The sequence below is a fragment of the Charadrius vociferus genome, unplaced genomic scaffold, assembly GCF_000708025.1.
Source record: "Charadrius vociferus isolate BGI_N301 unplaced genomic scaffold, ASM70802v2 scaffold62, whole genome shotgun sequence".
NCBI lineage: Eukaryota > Metazoa > Chordata > Aves > Charadriiformes > Charadriidae > Charadrius > Charadrius vociferus.
In genome coordinates this window covers 2,545,138-2,565,945 of record NW_009647419.1, presented here as the reverse complement: position 1 = coordinate 2,565,945, position 20,808 = coordinate 2,545,138, and the positions used below count along the sequence as shown (strand labels likewise).

The following is a 20,808-nucleotide window of genomic DNA, read 5'->3' as shown; positions in this document are numbered from 1 at the left end:
AGAGGACAAGAAGCTATAAATACTAATACAAAAGCTAGAGTTCACATGTTGGAATAATCTACCATAAATGAACTCTTTCTAGACTAACTCCTTCAGCCACAGAGATCCGTTTGCTTTGACTTGTACTCAATAATACGAATACCCTCAGAGTATAGTAAGAAAGGAAATACTATGAATGGAAAGCGTCTGCATATGAGTATGGGAAACACCAGACACATTTACAATGTTTTGTTTTCAAAAACAGGAGAGAAAACAAGAGCGCAAAAGAAATAAAAGATAAGTGAGACAGTTACTGCCCAGAATAAAGAAAACCTACTACTTAACCAAACAAATGAGACTTTCAACTGCTGAAAATGAAAGCCAGCCCTCACCTCAATCTTCCAGGAAGTTCCTCTTCAAATGCGTGCTGAGCTACACATCTCAGCTGACAAAACTCTCCCCTGAAAGTACAGTGAGGTCTTTCTTACGTGAAGTAAAAATATCTAAAACTAACCCTGGCAATCTGCTCTCTACATGAACAGGAAGAAAGGAATTGCTAGTTTGTTTGGTCAAGAAATTTTTAGCAGCTTATCCAATTGTGCTGCCACTGATCGACAAAGCCACTAATATGGAAAAAGTAAAAAAAAAATTGAAAATGCATTACTTACGGTCCTTTCAGGAGTCTCTTGTGTGTACCAATAAAACACTTGTGCCCCATTAGCGGTTAGTCTATCTTTAGCAACAAGGACCAGTAAGCATGAGAGTTAAAAAAAAAAAAAAAGGAAAGAAGCGGATCGTACATTTCTGCAATATAATATGGAACCGCAGGATATCTAGTACGGTGTCACATTTTCCTCTGATGTCATATTCTCTTCTTAAAAAGGACTGAGTCTGTTGGTAATGAGAGGCATAATTTTAAAAATTAATTCTTAATGCCTCCAGTAAAATCTGTAAATGTTTGCAGCATGTGGTGCTGCATAGCAATCTATTCCAGACACCCAGCACTCATTCCCATACACGATTACCAACTCTAAATGAAACTATTTGACATGTACTGTCTGACTAAAGTAAAACAGGAAAAAAAATGGGAGGCCCAGTAATAATTACTCTGGAAATTTTGAAAGATGCAATGTGGTATTTCAAATTCTAAAAGGCCTGCTGAATGTTTTTACCAATTACCTTCAGAGGGAAAACCAGTCTAGTACTTACGGATTCCCAATCTTGTCCTACAAGCAGGGATATAACTACCAGTTTTGGCTTCCAGTTCGTGAAGGAACTCCTGGATGAAACACTCATGGGCCTTAGCAACGAGATAAAAGGACCAGGAAAGCTTAAGGATAGGCTCCCTTCACTTTAAGCAAGGCAGAAGCTTTATTGCCATGTGCCTTGAACAGTCACATCAGTGACCTGTACTGTTTTCTGTAAATTAAACAGATATTGCAAGATGGTGACAGTCTACTGGCAGACAGAATTTCTAGGATGCTTATGGTCAAAACTAAACACTTTTGAAGGCAAGAGCCCCTAACTTTTATTTCTCAAGTGAGTAACTCAAAATAAACACGCAGAAACTAACTTCAGGAATTAAATGAACACCAGCTGCATCTCATGTATGATTTGTTAGCTTCTACACATGCTTGTATCAAGGATCAGCATCTAACTGCATTTATCCTGAAAACTTATTAAAAAAGGTAACTCAGCTGTGGGAAGCAGGAAGGCAAACACCAAAGTTTAGTTTCCTTTTACATAAACCATATTACACAGTAAAGTGCAAGGCATCAAGGTCTGTCAAAAGTATATCTCACGTTAGTACCAGAAGAGTGATGTCTAAGTGGATCCAAAGGGGAAGAGTAAACAAATTACAGCTCCTTGGCAGGCAGATAGAGATACATAAGCAGTCTGCTGCTCCTACTTTCAAGACAGTCATGCTATCCTGTAAACACAGAGGTCCAGAACTTCATAGTGGTCTCCAGATGAGAAAGAAGCCTTGTTTACTTACATTTACAGGACTGTCCTGTAAATCACCTTCAGTGACTTAGTCATCGTTTGGAAAAATTTCTGCGATTTAAGGCTCATAAAAACAAACAGACAAAAAAAATCCTACCCCACTCTTGATTCCAGAGTACTGTTTTTCTGAAAAGCGCTCTGTATTATTTAGGCAGCAGCACAAAGAATAGGTAGGTGAGAAGCTGAAGACGGAAGAACAAGGTGAGATGCGAGAAGCCCCACTGAAATCTAGCCTTTACCCCTCCTATTTCTCACCTGATAATTTCTTGGCTACCTTTCTCACAAAACTCTCTTCCTTCTGGAAAATTGAATGTGCACTTTAATTCACCGTGATCAAGTGAACGGGGCCAGAGGTTGCAAGCTAGGCTGAAGTACGCTCTGTACATGCAGCTGCAAAATCCACCACCAGCTGTATAAATCAATGAAGAGCTCTCCAGTTAACAGATTTATGTTTAAAAGCCATATAAAACCACGCTGCAATACAGAAACAGATACAGATTGAAACAGAAGTTAGTCTTTCTGTGATCTTGGCTAAATAATAATTTGTCAAAAAAAATATTTCCATTAGCTCTTTGAAGTCAGTCAACTTCTGTCTTTAAAGGATTAAGTGCTTCATCTGCCATGCAATCCAGTACCCAATTACAACCCAAATCTAAGCTGCTTCGTTCCTTGTAACTAGGTATTTAATTCTCAAAGATCTCAATGACACAATGCTTCAATACATACTTCATAATTACTCCCTATAAATTACAACAAATTTCTGCAACACAGTAGATCTAAAAGTAAAATTTACAATTTCTTCTTTCATACATCTTTTATATTATTAACCACTCAAATGGATAATAGTTTTTGACATTAAAAAAAAAAATTCTGTTATTCAAGTTCTACTCCAAAAGCACCATCTAGTAGAAAATAGTATTTTCAAGTGCTTTGAAAATATAACAAGCATATATTCGTATTCTTTTGCAACAGCGAATAAGAGATTCCATGAGATAATAATCTCATCCTCTTATTCCAAAACTACTTCCAACTAAAGATGATACATCAGTGGAAAGAGATGTGGCAAAAGGAGCTGGGATGGTGGTATCTTCTAGGTTTGCTTGTTTTGTTTTTTAAGATCAGTCATATGAACAAGATTTGTTCTTTCTCACAAGGTAAGATGGCTTTGGAGAAAGAGGAACTTGTTTTAGTACTGTTCTACCCTCCTGGACTAGGATCAGTTCTCACTGCTCTGCTTCCCTCCGCTAGCCCAGTAAGGACCTAATATTCACTTAATGGACTCCTCTAACACAACAAAATTTATGAACATGACAGCTCAAAAGCTGATACTTGAAAGACCTAATACTCCTCCAGAACTATGCAGCCTACACTGAAACCAATGTGAAGAAATTGTCCCAGATACCTGCTGTATTTGATGAAAAAACTCTTGAGCTGTGCAGAACAGCACTGAATCATGACTGAAGCATTTTAAAAGTTACTAAGCACTTTTTAAAGGTAAATACCCATACAAGAGACCCTTTGACGCCCATGAAGAAGAGAAAAATGAAGACTGCCTAACGTCCCATGTGAGACTGGAGAAAATAAAAAATCTCTTGCCTTTTTTCCGTCATTCCCTTCCACCACACCCAGAAGGCCACCACACACATTTGGGGCTGAAACCCTCACCTCTTACTCAGGAACATTCATCAGTCACCAACTTCTGAGTTGCTTCAGTTCATCAAGAGAGTGATTAATATAGTTCCCTCAAAACCATTATGTGACATGTCACTTGACACCCTCCAAAGGCAGGTTGGCTCTGTTTTTCCTAAACTATTACTCAACTGTTAAACTTAGCACTTTTCTTGACAAAACACCGGTGTGCATTCTGACCATATTGACAGACAATAAAGCAGTGGTTGATCTTGACTGGTTCTAAGAGAAGCTGGTGTCGAAAAGTGTGTGGCAGAAGAACTGGTACTACTCTGTGTCCGTTTAGTTGATTTCTTACACACAAAACTATCTTAAAGCAAGTGTGAGAGACTGGAACAAGTAAATTTCTGGTAAGTGAAGACTGACAGGTGGGAATAACCTCGAGGAACTTCTAGTTATGAGATAATTCTGGATTTTTGCAAGGATATTCTGGGTCAGTAACCAAGTTACAAAAAAAAACCCAACCCCAAACCATAGCCAAAAGGCATTGAAGTTCCTCAATCAGAAGGAAAACAAGATGTAGACACATACTTGAAGGGTCAAAATCATCAAGTCAACGCTGAGATGAAACACATGAAAGAAGTGTGAATGAGAACGGTAAGAAATCTAAAAGTAACCTGTGTTGCTACAGACGAAGAATCTGTGTTCTTCTTTTTTCAACAGAAGAGTAAAAAAAAAAAAACAAAACCCCGAAATTTGAAACCTGGCTCAAATTGGCCGTGCCTATCACTGCTGACTCAAGGGCATCACACATCAATCTATATCACAAAAAATAGGCTAACAGCTCCCACAAAGAAAACAGTAGCTCTGTTTACTTCTCAGGAGGTGGGGGGGGGGAGGAAAAAAGAAAAAAAATAAAGTAAGGAAGAAGGAAGGAGCATGGATATCTACATCTCACTTATGCTAAGCAAACCAGTTCATCTTAATTTGTGCACACTATTGCATCTCCCAACAGACACAGATTTGCTCTGTTGTTATGCTACTTAAGTGAAAAAGTGTCAGATCTCATAAACAGAAGTTTGTGGAGGTTGTCAGAGAAGAAAACTAGAATGCATCACCTACAGGATGCATGTGCTACTACATTTCAAGTATTTTCCTGCATCTTAGGGAAAATGCAGAACAACTACAAGGAAAAACAGTCTTCATGGACAACTGATGTATGAGTGATCTTTTGGATTTCATTGCAGCATTTTAACCTTAATAGATTTTTAAGTCTAGACAGCTCTTTACATTTTCTTCCCATTTTCTCCTTCAAATCTTCCTTTACATTCTGCTTTAACTTGCAATCTTCAGAGCATCTGCTCTCTATAAGAGTAAGCAACATCTGACTCAAAACATGCTATTTTAATGAAAAAATACAGCATATAGAATAATCTTAGAGCACATGAAAATCAAAATTATATAAATCCATAAAAATAGATGAAGGAAAAGAAAACTTACACTTTGGTTAAGAGTACTTGTTCCTTTTGTAAATGTGATGTTATGGGTGTAGCACATTACTCATAGCAGTAGCATATAGCAGGATAACGATCACTTCAGGATCAAGACTGTAAATCGTTGAATTTATACCACTGAGTTTTTACAAGATAGCCTGGCAACTCCCTCTTGAAGTATGAATATCTTAAATCTGACATACATTTCTATTGTCTAAGGTCTATTCCCATGCAATACAAGTGCTCAAACATCAGCAGTAATGAACAGAATGACCTCTAATCAACAAAATTTGTTCTGCTCTTGGGATGCTACATAAATCAGTTACCAAGGAGTTGCCAAAGTCTTACCAAGTGCTTGAAAGCTCTGCATAGACGGAAGCAACAGTATTAAATTTAGAACATTTTTGGATACCAGTGCCAAACCCAAATACTGTGCAGCCATGTAATATTCACCCTAAAACAGGTGGTTTTATTACTGACTTGTATAAAACATACTCTCAGACTCTAATATTATTTTACACAAAATGTAAAATATCTCATTTTTCCAAATATAAAATACTATGGATAAATCAAGGCCATTTCAAATCAACTTATATTACTTGCTTCTCTCATGGGAGAAATCTCACATAAAATTTTCTCTTCATACTGAAGATGCATTGTAGTTATAAGGAAGTTATTTGTAAATACCAGCTTCCACCCAACATGCATGAATTCCTCATGTTTCCTATAATTGAGAAATGTTAAGCCTGATAACCTTGGTCTGTCTGTCTTTTTTTTTTTTAATTATTATTATTTTTTATTTTCCCCACCCCCAACCAGCAACTCTTGCCAACACTGACAGCTTAAGCAGCTACTGCCCCAACTCTCTTATTGTGCTGTGCTAGAGATCTATTTTTGGCTGGGTCTGTTTTCCAAACCAGTTCACGGCATGTCTGCACAGACACGCATATTAATGCAATGGAAGGATGGCAGGGGAGAAATGCCATCAAACCAACATCCATGGCAAACGCTAGATCTGAATCCCGGTGCGCAGGAGGTGTTGCTCCCCCTTGACTACATGCAGAGGGAGCCCAGAGAGATTTGTTTCCCTGGGTTCACCTAAGCCACTGAAGTGCCAGTTGCATCACACCTACGTAAACGGCAGACCACTATGAGACCTCAACCATAGCAATAACCAGGCCAAGAAATATTTTGTGAATCTTTTGCTGCTTTCTGTGGATACATCTTCATTAGCTGGTTATCTGCAGTGGAGCTGCTGAATTCACTTTATTGTCACTATTTATACTTGACAATATCGCAAGAAATTCTTCTGTTGACCTTCAGTCTTTATATCTGGTCGTGTTGACAAGGCGATAGATTCCTACCCTCCAAATGCATAATTAAGCTTTACATGAAAGATGTACGTTGCACAATTTCCCCCCTTCACAAAGGAAAAGGTTTGATTTTTAACACGTGAGGGTTAATACGGTACAATGGCTTGAAAATTCGGTTATTGCTAGGTGCTCTCAGCAACATGAATGGTCAGAATACCCAGGTGAAAATTTCCCCATCTTTGTATCTCTGAATGGATCTAAACGAATACAGAAATACACTCAAGATACATAGACAGAAAACAATTTCAGGAACAAGTGAAGATGCAGCAGCCTTTTCAAATAAGGGAAGATCTTAAAAGGAAAGACCGTATACACGTATCAGAATATATTTTAAGAAACCTATGTTGGAGAGATTTAACCTAATTACTTAATTCTTCTAGAGTCAACCAATTTCACTCTGGCAACATTACTTTCAGGATAAAGGGCAAATCCCATACAAGTACCACACGACTCATGGTACTTCAAACATGGTATTTACCACTAAAATAACACACATGTAAAATATGCAGTTTTGTCCATTACTGAGAAACTAACAAATTACTTAGGCACTTTAGAAAAACAGTGAGAAAAACACTTTAATGTGTAAGTAAATGAATTTGAAAATGGAAGTATTTCAAATAGTAAAGCAATGATTTTACTCTCTTGCTTTCTCACTAAAAGATTATTGAAAACTGAATTTCAAACAATGGCTTATAATTTCTAAAATATGCTGTTCTGGAAAGTGATCAAGGTTTCCAGTTACATTCCTACTGCTTGAATTCAATGTAATCAATTATCTTCTGATTTTTCATATGAATAAACGTTTTCTACTTTTGTATTCTGAATTGCTTGATAGTTTAAGGATTTTTTTAAAAAGAAGTATTTAAATATCTGTAAAATATAGTTGCCTTCATATCAAGAAGCTATGCTACACCAATGAAAACACATTGTATTGGTAGCCTTCATAGAACAAAGTGATTGAATAAAATTATTTGAAACACAGCTACTTGCAGAGGTTATAAAAATTGTGGCTTTTTATCTGAAAAGACTGGAAAGAGAAGACCTGACAGACACCACCCCCACCCCACCCCTTCCAACAGGGCAGGCAAAAAATACCTCTCTGATTTACCTCAGAAAAAACTGAGTTCCTGTTTCCTATGAAATCAGAACAAGAATATTTTTCTTAAAGTCTGTGTTTCCATTAATTCCCCACTAACCTGCATTCTTTGGGTGGCAAATAAAAAGAGGAAAAGCGATAGAAGTAGTATTTCCCATAGAAACAATTGCCTGTCAAACAAAGCATAAAAAGACAAAAGGCAGAAACACTGTTTCAGCTTGAATGCCTTAATGTCACCATTTGTCATGCAGCACTTCCTCAGAAAACCCCGAAGTGCAGTTAACTCTACTCCTCTTTACACCGCACACTTTCTCCTCTGTCGCACACTTTCTCCTCCGTCGGTACCGGATGAAAATGTGCCGGGCCTGACAATGAAACAGCAGAGCCATCGCACATTGTTATGCAACTCACTGTCTGCAAGGGTGGCTCGTAGCTCCTTCTTTATTCAGCAAGTGCCAAGTGCATGTTTAATCAATGTCACAGCTCACCACAGTGTGCAACTAAAGCCACTGTCATTCCTCTCTTCAGATTTGCCTGGCTAAGTTATGCAATGCTCCGAAGAATACCTTGGAATTCTTTCCACAGGCTCTGAATGCAGGTGTGTGACAGCGTTCACACTCTTGCCAGTAAAGCAGACTTCTTTTCATCCTTTTTCAGGCTGGACTAAAATTACATAGTGTGACTGCATGTACTTCGCTGCATTTGGAATTACAGCATGTCAACGTGAGAAAGCCTCTTCAGACGGCTGCCACAAAGAGTAAATCAAAGGCTGGGTTTTTCTGAAGTCTTAATAAATAACTAAGTGCAACTGAATAAAACCAGGAGCTGTTCTTTTTTTTTTTTTTTTTTAAAGGCAAAACCGAACAGCATGCATTTCGTTGCTCTGCATCATCTAAGGAAAAAAAATCCACAATTTTAATGAGAATTAGTCAACAGTAAGGATCATTACCAGAAAACGTTTTACTGTTTTGCGACTGCACTTGCTTTAGTGGATTACTGAGAGAGAAGGCCAGTCATTTGGAAGATTCTGTAACATTATTATCGTCACCGATAAACTTCTTCATCAAGGAACTGTTCATGCTCCTATCTGGTCTGTCTGAGTGAGGACAGCAGCCCCTCCATGAAGATAAAAGCCTGGTTTGCCACTGAATCGACGAGTAAGAAGCATGTCTGATGACATTTTATTCCTGATGCAATGTAGGGTAAGAAATATCATATTTTTTTTACCTTTCTGTGAGATATGCTCTGAGCTGATGGCTTTAATTAGACTCACAGCAGAAATACGTTTATCTCCAATGATTAAAGATGTTTGCCAGGAGAGAAAAATGCTATTGCACTATAAAATGTGACTGCAAATTTTCAATAAATTTCAGTTATCTGAACTAGTAGACATACCAATCAAATTTTGGTTTAAGGTTGGAAATTTCTGATTAATAAGGCTAAAACAGCATAGCAGATTACCTACAAGATCAACATCTCAGCCACCAATAAACATAATTTTACAGGGAATATGTTTCTAGAGGATATTTGACTGCAAATTAAGAGTGCAAGAGCAGCTAAGTAACAGAGATGACCTGTCAACATCACTTTTGCAACAGAAAAGGTAATAAATCATACACGCATCTGTAAATATCTATCTCAAGTCTTTATATTGCATAGAATTTTGTTACTATAAAAGTACTACTGTCCTTTGGCATACTGCAATAATAAGCATATATAATAACAACAACCTTTATACTTGAAGACAGACATTTTCTTGTAAATGTTTACTGTTGCATGGATGCCCAAAAGCTGATCTATTAAACAAGGAAAAGGATAAGATCTCACCTGCAATTGCCTACTTAGGGCTCCCTGGTCAAAAGAGGCTATGATATTGTATTAAGGAGGCATATTTTTCACGTTTGAAAACAGCAGACATGAATATTTTCAACTGTTTTTGTACTGTGACAGTTAAATATTTAACAACAGCTGAAAATTCACATAATCTCCAGAGGCATTTCAGAGTATCTGACAAGGCTCACATACCTGCTTTCATCAATCTGATGTTTCATAAGAAAACAAATTAGCTGACTGAAGACAAATTTTAAATTTCTTTTATAATAAGCATGTTAATTGGCTTCAAGCATCAAGCTATTTGTCACTCCTTCTACCAAATCTGTATCTACAGAACAATTACTTTTAACATAGACATGCTCACACAACAAGAAAACAAAAGATGAATACAACTCAATAAACAGAGCATTAAGAAATATCGTGTAAAGAAGTACTGAATTGTTTTTAAAAAGATCAAAGCTTGCACGTTTGTCAGACCAGATTTACCATTTGCTTTCTTTCTTCTAGCTAGCTGCCAGAATACTGGTGAAGGTATTTGCAGGAAAAATGGGGACCTCTGCCATCACAACACTGGAAGATGTAAAAAGGCGAGAGGAGAAAGAGGAAAAAGAAGAATCTATTTTAGCACTGCTTGGGATTATTGGAACTGTACTCAATTTATTTGTTATTGTTTTTGTGTACATCTACACTACACTTTGATGACATTTTTGAACATCAATTGCACAGCACACAGTGCAAAGACCAGACACGGTAAGAACCATTTCTAAATTTAAAGCAAAAAACCCCCACTGTCTGAAAAGATTATCAAAAATATTCCAGAGCAAAGTGTCTGGCTAAGAGTGCTGCATCAATGACTGCTACATGTATCTGCGAGCCCAGCTAGCGTGCTGAATTACGTAAATGAAGGCAGACGATACTCAACTTCTCATTGATAACAGATGAAATCCAAATAGCAGAAACAGAGATGGCACTGTTTTATTGCCAGCAAACATGCAAGACACACGAAATGTCAGCAAACACCGAAAACAATCAGAACATAGAAAGAGATTAATTAAATATATAAATACATATAAGCAAGCCCCATGACGCTTTCTATGGTTTTGTGCAATGTGTCTCTTCATAGCTGAGACCAGAAAACAGACAAAAGGGTTTTATTTTTAGATCACCATAATTTAGGCTTATATTTACACTAATGTATAAGTGTGGAAACAGGAAAACTGTTATACCAAAAATTGTAATATTATAAATAAAATTTTAACTATTGACTATATTCTGCAGCATTTTTGTCAGTCTTGTGGAAAGCTGAAAAAGGTTAGATTTTCTTGCCTTTACTGAATCTGTATTTGAAATCTTCATGCCATACTGACGATGTGCTTTTCTAATTAAAAATCCTTTAAAGTGGTATGAAAAAATAAAGAATAGTTTCAGTACCTTTTTTAAGAAACATTAATTACAATGACACACTAATACATTTTCTCCAAATGAAAAAAATCTTAAGTTACATTTTCTATATCACCATTTTTAGAGTGTGTTTAACCTAAGTCAAATACAACTTTCATGTTTTCATCCTGATGCTTATTTTCAAGTAAAATAAAACATATCACACAAGGATTCATGGTGTTGCATGGAAAACTGGTTTAATATCTTTGCCCAGAAAAGCATATTGTCTCTTTCTGGACCAGGTCCTGAAGACGTTTTCCCTTTTTGTATCATTAATGATGGAGGCCCAGAATTGCAACTCAGGCATACTTCACGGAACACAGAATTAGAATACTGAAATTGTTAAAACTACCTCCACGTTTTAAATTAAACCTATGTATGTCTTCAAATTGGATCTAAAACTGCAGACAGTCTGAGATCATAGAAGCTTTCATCTGCATGACTATATCTCACATGTATCTTCTAATAGAAAAGCTACTTTTGAGATTTTAGGATTAAAAACAAAGTAGAAGAACAACGCTAAAAAAAAAAAGTAACATGGGTTTTAGTAAATACCTTTCTTGGGATTACGTGTGCCACAGAGGAACAATGGAGGAGCTGCATGTCTGAACATCAGCTCAGTTCTTTCTCCTAGGCAGCAAAGCTACACCCAGTCCTTCCATAAAATGACAAGCAAATACATCTCTTGTATAGATGATAGCCTATTACTGTATAGAACTTCATAACTAATCCAAGTGAGCCTTTGGAAATCACTGTGAAACACGCACATGCATGAAATAAGGTCAGAGATCTAGAACAGAATGAATTTAGCAATGATATTTCAGTCAGTTGCAGAAACTATGCTGTAACACACTGACTTATGGATGAATGAGGTGGAAGATGGTATATTCTGGTTTTGCCACTCTGATTCAACACTGGCTCATCCAGAAGAAATGATAAACAGAGCTGAGGCTGCACTGGAAGGAAACGTGCAGACAAGAAAATTCATTGACTATCCATAGTCTACAGCAAATCTCTAGTATGGTATACTTATTTTCAGTATATAAAGCACCAAAGCATTCTGTAAAACTAAGCTACATTCTAGAGAAATTATGCAGGTTATTCATATTTATTTTAGACTGCAGAATAGAGTCAATACATCATTAATTTTTTCAATGTACTTCTTATATCTACATACTTATGGAAATTATTGCATTAATCTCATAATACAAGGATATTTGAGATGGTTAGAAAATGAGAGAACCTGAAAACTGAAGAGAAATATGAAATTCAGGTAGAAATTACTGCTGTTTATTTTGATCCTTAAGCTATTTAAAACTGGTCCATTCTGTGAAATAAACAGTTTTGTTTCCTGTCATTTCAGTGCATAGCTGTGTTCTCAAAATTGTGAATCAACTAGTACTCCAGCAGTGGAGTGAGATACTACACCTTTTTTTGGAAACCCTTCAACAGCAAAACAGATAAAAAACAATGCCAAAGTTATCACCAAATGTGGCAAAGGTTCAGCACCATTCTTTCACCAATGAATGAGTTCATTAACATTAATGAAAACTAGTGGCATTTTTAATTTGGGTAATTATATACAGTCCATCTAAACTGCCATTGTACTTCTAATTTCGTTTACAGCAAAAGGCTTCGACCCTTTGAAGGAAGTCACAGGGTAATATTATCATTAGACCTCACCCTGGCATATGAGTCAGATTTTGTTTTAAAACACAAGTCTGATATCCTCACCTAACAGGTAATACTTTTGCTCCATATTCATGCGGACCTAAGCCTAACTTTAGTGAAAAGAGCTCCAATATACAGCTCTGGTGCTTATACATTTTATCAATATATGCATAAGCATCTCAACAACAAAAAAATACATCAACAGCAACCACCTCTTATTAGATACAGTAAAAAGTCAATAGTCTAGGGAAAAGCAGAATTTCATGATGATTCAACATTTACTCTGCAGTAGTACCTTCACACCTTCGGCAATGGATGAATAAAGATGTAGAACTTTGCTGAACGAGCTCGGTGTACCAACTTCAGAGACCCGTAAGGGAATACAAGCTTCCTAAAGTACTCAGTCTACTCAGTCCAGTGGAACTGCACTGCTTGGCAAAATGTAAAGCAACACCATATAGTGCCTTTAGAATACGTACAATTAATAGAAAGAAATACTCTGACTTCAGCAGGCAATCTAGTGTAGCTCAAGCTCTGAGGTAAGGAGTTGAGGCCTGAAAAGTATGACTTTAATGGACTCAACTAACAAAGGTATATCAAAAGAGGCAGAAAAAAGAATTCAGTATGTTCACCTTCAACAGATTTGCCCATAGTACTTACTAAATAAAGTTCACAATGAGGTATTTGGCGTCAGGATGAAGCAGCACAACTGTTAATGAATCCGCAAGTCCACAGTGCAACAGTACTTGGTAAACTATGAAAAGTGCATTAAAAGCAAATATTGGACTCCTACGAAGTGAAAGTTGCTGGTCAGTAAACACAATCCTTTCAGTAAAGCCCTTACATAGAAATGCATCATCTCTTCTCAGCAGTCAAACCCAAGGAAGACTGAGCTAATGTACCGCCACAAGCTATGCTGACCACATCACAGGGAGTCTTTGTCCACCAAAGACAGACGGGCGGCTAAGAGGGGAGCGTGTGAAGAAAAGGCTGCAAGAAAACCTCAGCTAAAATCACACTGCCTGCTTTCTGTAAGCCTGGGAATTGAAGCAAAGAGAGTTCAGGCAGAATTCTCCAACTTGCTATGAGGCCGGTCTTCCAAGGAAAAGGTGGTATCAAATCTCTGTCAACTCTTCAGCTTGAAACAAGATTAAGTCATCTTAAGGTTTGCTAGATGGGGGCAAATGAGTACAACTACATTTTAAAGCAAAAAGAGTCTACATAATATTGTGGTATCGCTGATAAATCCCAACTTCACTGGGTTTTTTACTGTCCAAGCCCGTAAAGAAATATACAGTCTCTGTCCTAAAAGTCACTTGATCTTCCTCCTATTTCATGATTCCTTTCCAAGGTAACTCTTACTTTTATCAGCAAAATCTAGACCTTCAAGATAGCCGTGTACTCTAGTTAGAGCCTGACGGCCACATGTTTGCAGGGAACCCCTTGTGATATGGTACAAATTTTATTGTTTAGCACTTTTTTCAAGGAGAGAAATGTTCACATATTTGAAAGAGTTCCTATAGCGGTAACTCTTTCAAATGAAACGTGCTGTATACAAGACAACAATGAAAAGGTTTTACATGATAGATTTTGGTGCGAAATGTGTATAAATGCTCAGCAATTAATATATGCTTGATGTTCCATGAGACATAAGTTAAGAATGACTTGAATTTTGCCAATGTAAACACGAATTAAGTACTCAGGAATAAACACAAATGTTAAAAATAAATAATCTCACCGTGTTACAAAGATAAACTTTTTTCATTTATAAAATGAAAGATAATAAAAGCCACAGTAATGCCGTACCAAGATACTAAACAAACAGGAAAAATGATTAACAAACAGGGTGAGGATTACAGCGGCTATTGCTCTTTGTGACTAGAGCTATGATCTATCATGCATTATAAGGAAAGTCCTTCATAGACAGATAAACCTTCTTGCTCTACAAGAAAGAAGCAATTCTGGAAACTAATGAATTAAGGTGGTCAGTTCGCAATTTTCAAGGACTTCACACCATCACCTTGCTCTGATGCAGATGAAGCTGCAGAATGTGTCAGAGCAATCTGGTTTGTAAAGATCTGCTTTAAGGTGATGTTTCTAAATGATTAGATGGTATGTGAGCACTCCTTATCTGATCAATATTCCTTTTATCTAGAACAATTTTATCTAGAACAATCTAGATAACAATCTAGTCCATGTATGTTTTGGGCAAATTGAGGAAAACATATTTAAGCAACAAAAAACCTAGATAAATTTCTAACTGTGGTAAAGGCCAATTTTATATTCTGACACTGGAACTGTTAAAGAATTTTGCCAAAACAGCTTTGCAAGCAGGATGTACCACACCTGTAGCTAACTGAACATGTTTAAACCAAATACAAAATTCTCATCAACCACAAAATACTTACTATCTTGTATCACCATAGTGGTATCAGCCTAATGTGCAATAAAGGGAAACAACACACCCCACAGCTTCATTGCATATTGTATTTCTTCATAGAAAATTTTTCCCACATAATTTTATGCATATGGAAGATATGTAATACGTGAAGATCACTGTTATTGCAACTGTTTACAGCAAAACCAAAACTGTAGTGGAGGAATACCTCGGGCATAAGGGCAACCTTTACCTGGTACCACTAGCATCCATTCAAGTCTGAGAAAGTTAATGCTGACAGAAAATAGCAATTTTCAGTAACTCTGTGCTGGGCACAGCTTGTACCTGCTGGGGTGCCAGAACCAAGGAACGCTCTATTAGCATCCCATACGCAGTGTCCTAATTTCTCAGTCCAGCATGTTACAGGAAAAATGCAGTTACCTGCTTCTTCCACAGGAAAGTACGTTTTGATAGCAGAAGGTACACTGGTCTGAAAACTAGAGGACCATGTATATGAGTGTTACTAATAATGCTGTTCCCTTTCCTGCTGCCTCTGAGTAGGCATTCAGCCCTACTGGAGAAGGGAATTTTTTAGTCTTATGAGCATTGTACCAGAGATTAACATAGCTCCAGAGCTTCTCATCCTCTGTCTCTCTTGCGACAGCCAGGCTCTTTGTCAGCTCTGTCTCCTGACACTCTGTTAGTGACACCTAGAGCCCCAGCATCACCTGCAACTCAGACTCATTAATGTGAGAATTATCTGGCTGCTTTTGAACTAAAGAGTAATTACTGCACTGGAATTATGGCTGGCTATCACTAAGACAAACTATTTTCAGGGACTCCTTTCAAAGTAAATGCATCCAACTCAAATATTCATGAAGAGACGACATTCTTTCCAGAAGTCATGCCTTTTTGCACATTTCCCTCTCATACCGATATCCTATTACGTTTTCAAAGACAAGCTTGACTGATACAAGCCTGCAAAGCTATTTGTTTCAATCCAGAACAACACTGTTAATTATAGTTTTATGTATGGAATTTTGAAAAAATACAGCAGGAAACGTTTAAGACTATCGCTTGGATCAACGTATTAAGCATAACAATGCTGCTACATTAAGAGCTCCAGATCCATTTATGAAAAAGCAGGAAGCACCTGCTTTGTTCACTCTTTACTAATTTTTATTTCACAAGCACAACATACGAACATCCCCTGCCAACCACAAATAACAGTCCAGCAGTGAAACATGTACCTAAAATGAACATTTCCCACTGAAACTTTGCCTTTCCTTTGTACTTTGGGAAAACAAATGGTCCCAGAAAGCCAAACTAGTCTGTACTTCTCTCCACATATCTCATCTCTTCTATCAGTATCTGACTGTTTTTCCCCAGTTAAAGGTGACTTATACAAACAGATACGTTTTTCTACTGAAAACGGCAAAAAACAATTTCAACAGCTGCGATTCATCTATAACTCAGAACCAAAAGCTTCATCCTTTAGATAACACAGCATTTTTGCCAGGTCTTTCAGTGACTTCTCCTTTCTACTTCAACAAAGAAGAATTTATGAGTATCTGTCAGAAAGATTACTTTATTGTTTTGATTTATCATCTAGTTTACTGCTTTATATTAGATTTTCATTTGCAATAATGAGCCTGGTGCATAAACTACAGAGTTCATTTTCCTCACTGTAATATGAACAAAATAGAACCAACAAATTAATCGCAAAATTAGGGAGAGGTATAAAACTGTGGACTGGCAAGTAAAACAACTTCGTATTTTTAGTTTTACCATGAGGCCCCAGCAGACTTTTTGAACTACTTCCATTCCATCATACAAGATTATGTAACGCCCTAGTTACCACAGATTAAGAGCCACATTCTTGTTTTAGTCCTATGTAGCTTTGTAAACACTTAAGACACAGATGATTTCTCTTTTACCCTGGAGATAAAACATACTGTGTAATTCAACAACAAGCTGTGACATTGTTTCAAGAAATTCACATCACCACACCCTACAACTGGCATTCAAAAGAACTGTAGTATCGTGACAAGACGTTTAGCTGTTATTCAAAAAATAGGGCAAGCAAAAAAAAAGGTCCAAACCCAAATTATTCAGATCTGAAACAACTCCTCCTGCTACTTAGGGATTAAACCCATCCTTACAAAACCACTAAGCAAAAATGCAAGCCACGGCTAAGGCAGCGCTTAAAAACTTCAAGCTGACAGTTATCTGAAAGAAAAAACGCTTATCAATATCTTCATACTAAAGCCTGTCATCTAATGAGACTGAACGTAAATCACAAACCCAGTCTGCTGGTTTTGCCATTAGTTCCACACAGGCATTTGCTTAACTCTTACTGCTTGACACTACCTTGTACAACTGAAATGGTTCTCACAGCAAGGTACAACATACTGGATGAAACTCTCAAAATGTCTTTGTTTTAAAATTATGAGTAGAAATGTGATGACTACATATAACTGATTTGCTTTTCCTTTTAAAAAAAACCCACACAACAATTTCATAGTTCCCATATATTTGAAGTATTTTGCAGTTTTGATGAGGCTTATTTTTATATTTCCTAAATAAAGCAGAAAAAGCTCTGATCAAAGTGAAAGAGAACTGTCCTAATCTGTGCAACATTTACCAACTTCATGCATACACCTGCTCAATTTTCTCACAAAACGAACATTTTTCTTCACAGTAAGATTCATGGCCTTGTATAAAGTACTCTCTCCATGTGTCTTCTACAGAACAACTAAAGTACAAACTTTTCAGATGGAAATACTATTTTCCTGTTAATTTCAACAGTGTACGAATTAAATTTCAAATTTAAAACAGCCATTTAAACAACAGAGTTTAAACTCTTACAACAAATGTGTATTTCAACGAACACTATCATTTTGTTTTCTAAGGCTCAAGCAAATGTTCCATTAGCACAATTCTAAACTGGCTAATGTACTGAAACTAGCCAGAACTACCTGTTGTTTAGATAAAAACTTATTTGACAGAAGCCAACTTTGATTTAGAAGGAGAGAACGGCACATTACCTGAATCATTGCGGAGGTACGATGACATTGCTGGGATGAGGCAAGATTGACTGAGTAGCTCTAGGAGAACAGATGGAAGAGCGCTGCTGTTTTGTCCTCTCCCCTCATGGCTAGTTTGGGTCTCTCCATTTGATGTACTCCCTGCAGGATTTATGTAACTGGCAAGAACCTGAAATACACAAAAATATTTAAGCAAACCTGATTTATTTTAGGCAAAAGAACTTTGACTTTCCTTCCTTAAGGAAGACACCATAATACTTCACTAGCTACTTTGCTAATTCAGTACTGGTATTTATTTCAGCAGTCCCAAAGATCTCTCAGAAGAGATTCTATACAGTTATTAGATTATGATTCCAACTTTGGCTAATGCTAAAATTAAATAGCTATTTTAATTCTGAATGGCATTAAGAGATCAATTAATATGAATTTTGACAAAACTGCTGGAGTTACTACTCAAATCAGGAGTTTGCCAGCTCACACCACCGAGACATGCAGCTGATCAGTCCCATTCACTTCAGAACACCCACTAGCAACAAAAGTTTTGGGTTTTTTTAACTGCAAATGTTTTAAAAACACCTGTAAATTCCTTTTGGATGGGATTTCAGGGTTTACAGATGAAACAACGACTTATGGGGAGCATGAGAGCTACGTGGAACCATTTGTGAGCACAGCTCTTCCTTCAGTAACCAAAGAGCAGCCCTCCCCTCAGTGATGGCAGGGGAGTCACCTGCTTGTCCCAAAGGAAGTTCCTGTTGAGTTCCACGGCCCTCACCGCGTGTTGTAGACGTACAACCTGATACATTTCCATGGGTCCAATCTGTGCAGTCATACTCTCAAATAAGTAACTTCAAGTCTTTAAAGGCTGTATTATTTGAAGTCCCAGGGTCTCTACTCACCTTCTAAGCCTCTCCTTTCTTTCACTCTCCCTCTTTGCTCTAACCCCTTTCCCATGGTATGTTGCTGCAGCATCTTATCAGCAGCACTACATACAACAGAATTTTTCTAAACAACCTTCCTAGAGGAGGGACCAGGCAAAGTCTGCTGTACAACTGACTGACATCTTCAGCAAAATGCTGAAGGGTTTTCTACTTCTTCCTACAATTGCTGACTGCCCAAAGCAAATGCCTCCTTACCTCATGACTTATGACAGTTATAGCTAAACCTCTGCATGGCATAATACAGAATACTGCCTAGAAGCTTCGCCAAGGGTAATTTGGGTGATTTTCCTCTTTCTTGCTTCGGAAAATTCTTTCGGATTTTATTTGCTTTGCTTTTGCAAGGGATGTGATACTTGTGCCGTGTAATCTACAGTGACTGGAATAACTGATAACATCAAAATGATATCTTCACTAGTCAGGGCATGGGCATTTTCAGAATTTCATTTCCTTTGTGCTTTACCCCCACAGTGAGGTTAGCTAATGCATTTGAGCTGACAGTTCTGTGAATGAAATTTTTCATGACTAGATAGAATCTCATTTTTCTTACGCTGACCTAAGATAACAGGGTTGGTCACATTTCACAATGGACTGAAAAGCCTAATTATGCAGGATTTTCTTGTCCTTAGCATGAGGAATTTGGAAGCCATCAGAGTTTTGCTAAGATCTGGATATTTACTGGTGATTTACTATTGTAATTTCATTGACGTACTCATGATTTTATAGTATGTCTGCGTGAGATTTTGTCAGATTGGCACAAAGCATTCATGGACACCAGTAACAACTGTGGGCATTTTCTTAAAGCAGAGCAAAAATATGCAAGAAATGAATAGGTAAGATTATTTGGCACACAAAACAAAATGTCTATTCCAACACCCCCCTCCTTTAATGGACAGTCTTCACTTTTGACTGAATGCAGTTATAGCCACAGAGATTTATGACAGCTCCAGGTAAATATACTGGAATGCTGCTTAGTTCACTGTCTATTCAAAACTGTCACCCAGGCTTACCCACTCAGGTCTTTTTTATGCAGCAGCCTACTGACGTTTGAACACAGCCTCACTCACAATATCATCTATATCCTTTTTCATGTAGATGGGCAGTTGTAAACTACTCTTATCTCCAAATACCATAATTATTGTGCTATATGACTGAAAAAAAATACAAGCTCAATTTTTATTATCCAGGTTGTAACGTTTCAAATGCTTATCGTTAATCAAAATTTCATTATTACACACCTGTAGAAGGCAGGTCACGTGCTCTTCTTCTAGCCTTTGCTTAGTCAAAGCTTGTTCAACATCCCATCCTGAAGCTGTGGAGCCTGTTCCAAAGCCTGTACCCTTAGCCCAGTACAACTGCTGTTCTTCTGTTGATGCACTGTTGTGTGTACTTGACACCTGTGGCTAAGTTTTAAAAAAAAAAAAAAAAAGAAAAAAAAAAGAAAAGCAACCAACCATTAAAAAAAAACCACAATAATTTGACTTTTTTCATCTTATAAACGAGTTCTTTAGAAAGCCTTTGTTATGCAAAAGAAGGTAACTCCAACTTATTAACTTAATAAAGATATCATTTGGATTCAGGGGAATTCAAGGCTTTAGATAGGAAAGACTCTGCCACACGCATGGAGTTCCAGTATAGGTCAGCGCTAAATTGTTTCAAGTTATTCTTCTGTAAGCCCATTTTTGTTCTCTTAAAAGAGAAACTGCTTAAACGATTAAAGGTATTAAAATGCTACTTAATCCATATGATGCTAACCATCACTGCTCTGTAATTATTACTGTTTAACACCTAGTCAAGTTTAACAGCATAATTAGACGAAATGAATGGAAGCAGAAGTATCGTCAAAAGTACACAACCCAAAGTACAAGCTTAAGCATGTGCTGATAAATGCTCCAAAACAGCAAGAGGTGTAAGTTACACATATAGCTCTG

At 37.2% G+C, this 20,808-nt stretch overlaps 1 protein-coding gene and 1 long non-coding RNA gene across 2 annotated transcripts in view; one reads left to right on the top strand and one right to left on the bottom strand.

Annotated features, from left to right (window-relative positions):
• BIRC6 (baculoviral IAP repeat containing 6) overlaps positions 1-20,808 on the bottom strand; it is a 172,541-nt gene that overhangs the window by 34,165 nt on the left and 117,568 nt on the right. The window contains exons 63-64 of the mRNA XM_009880396.1: positions 20,116-20,280; positions 17,943-18,111 (exon numbers count right to left, since the gene is read on the bottom strand). Of these exons, the coding sequence (XP_009878698.1) occupies positions 17,943-18,111; positions 20,116-20,280 (334 nt within the window). The remainder of the gene's footprint in view (positions 1-17,942; positions 18,112-20,115; positions 20,281-20,808) is intronic.
• Positions 8,040-10,675, top strand: LOC104282311. The gene is made up of 2 exons (XR_717890.1): positions 8,040-8,776; positions 9,915-10,675. It is a non-coding gene; the product is annotated as an uncharacterized LOC104282311 (long non-coding RNA).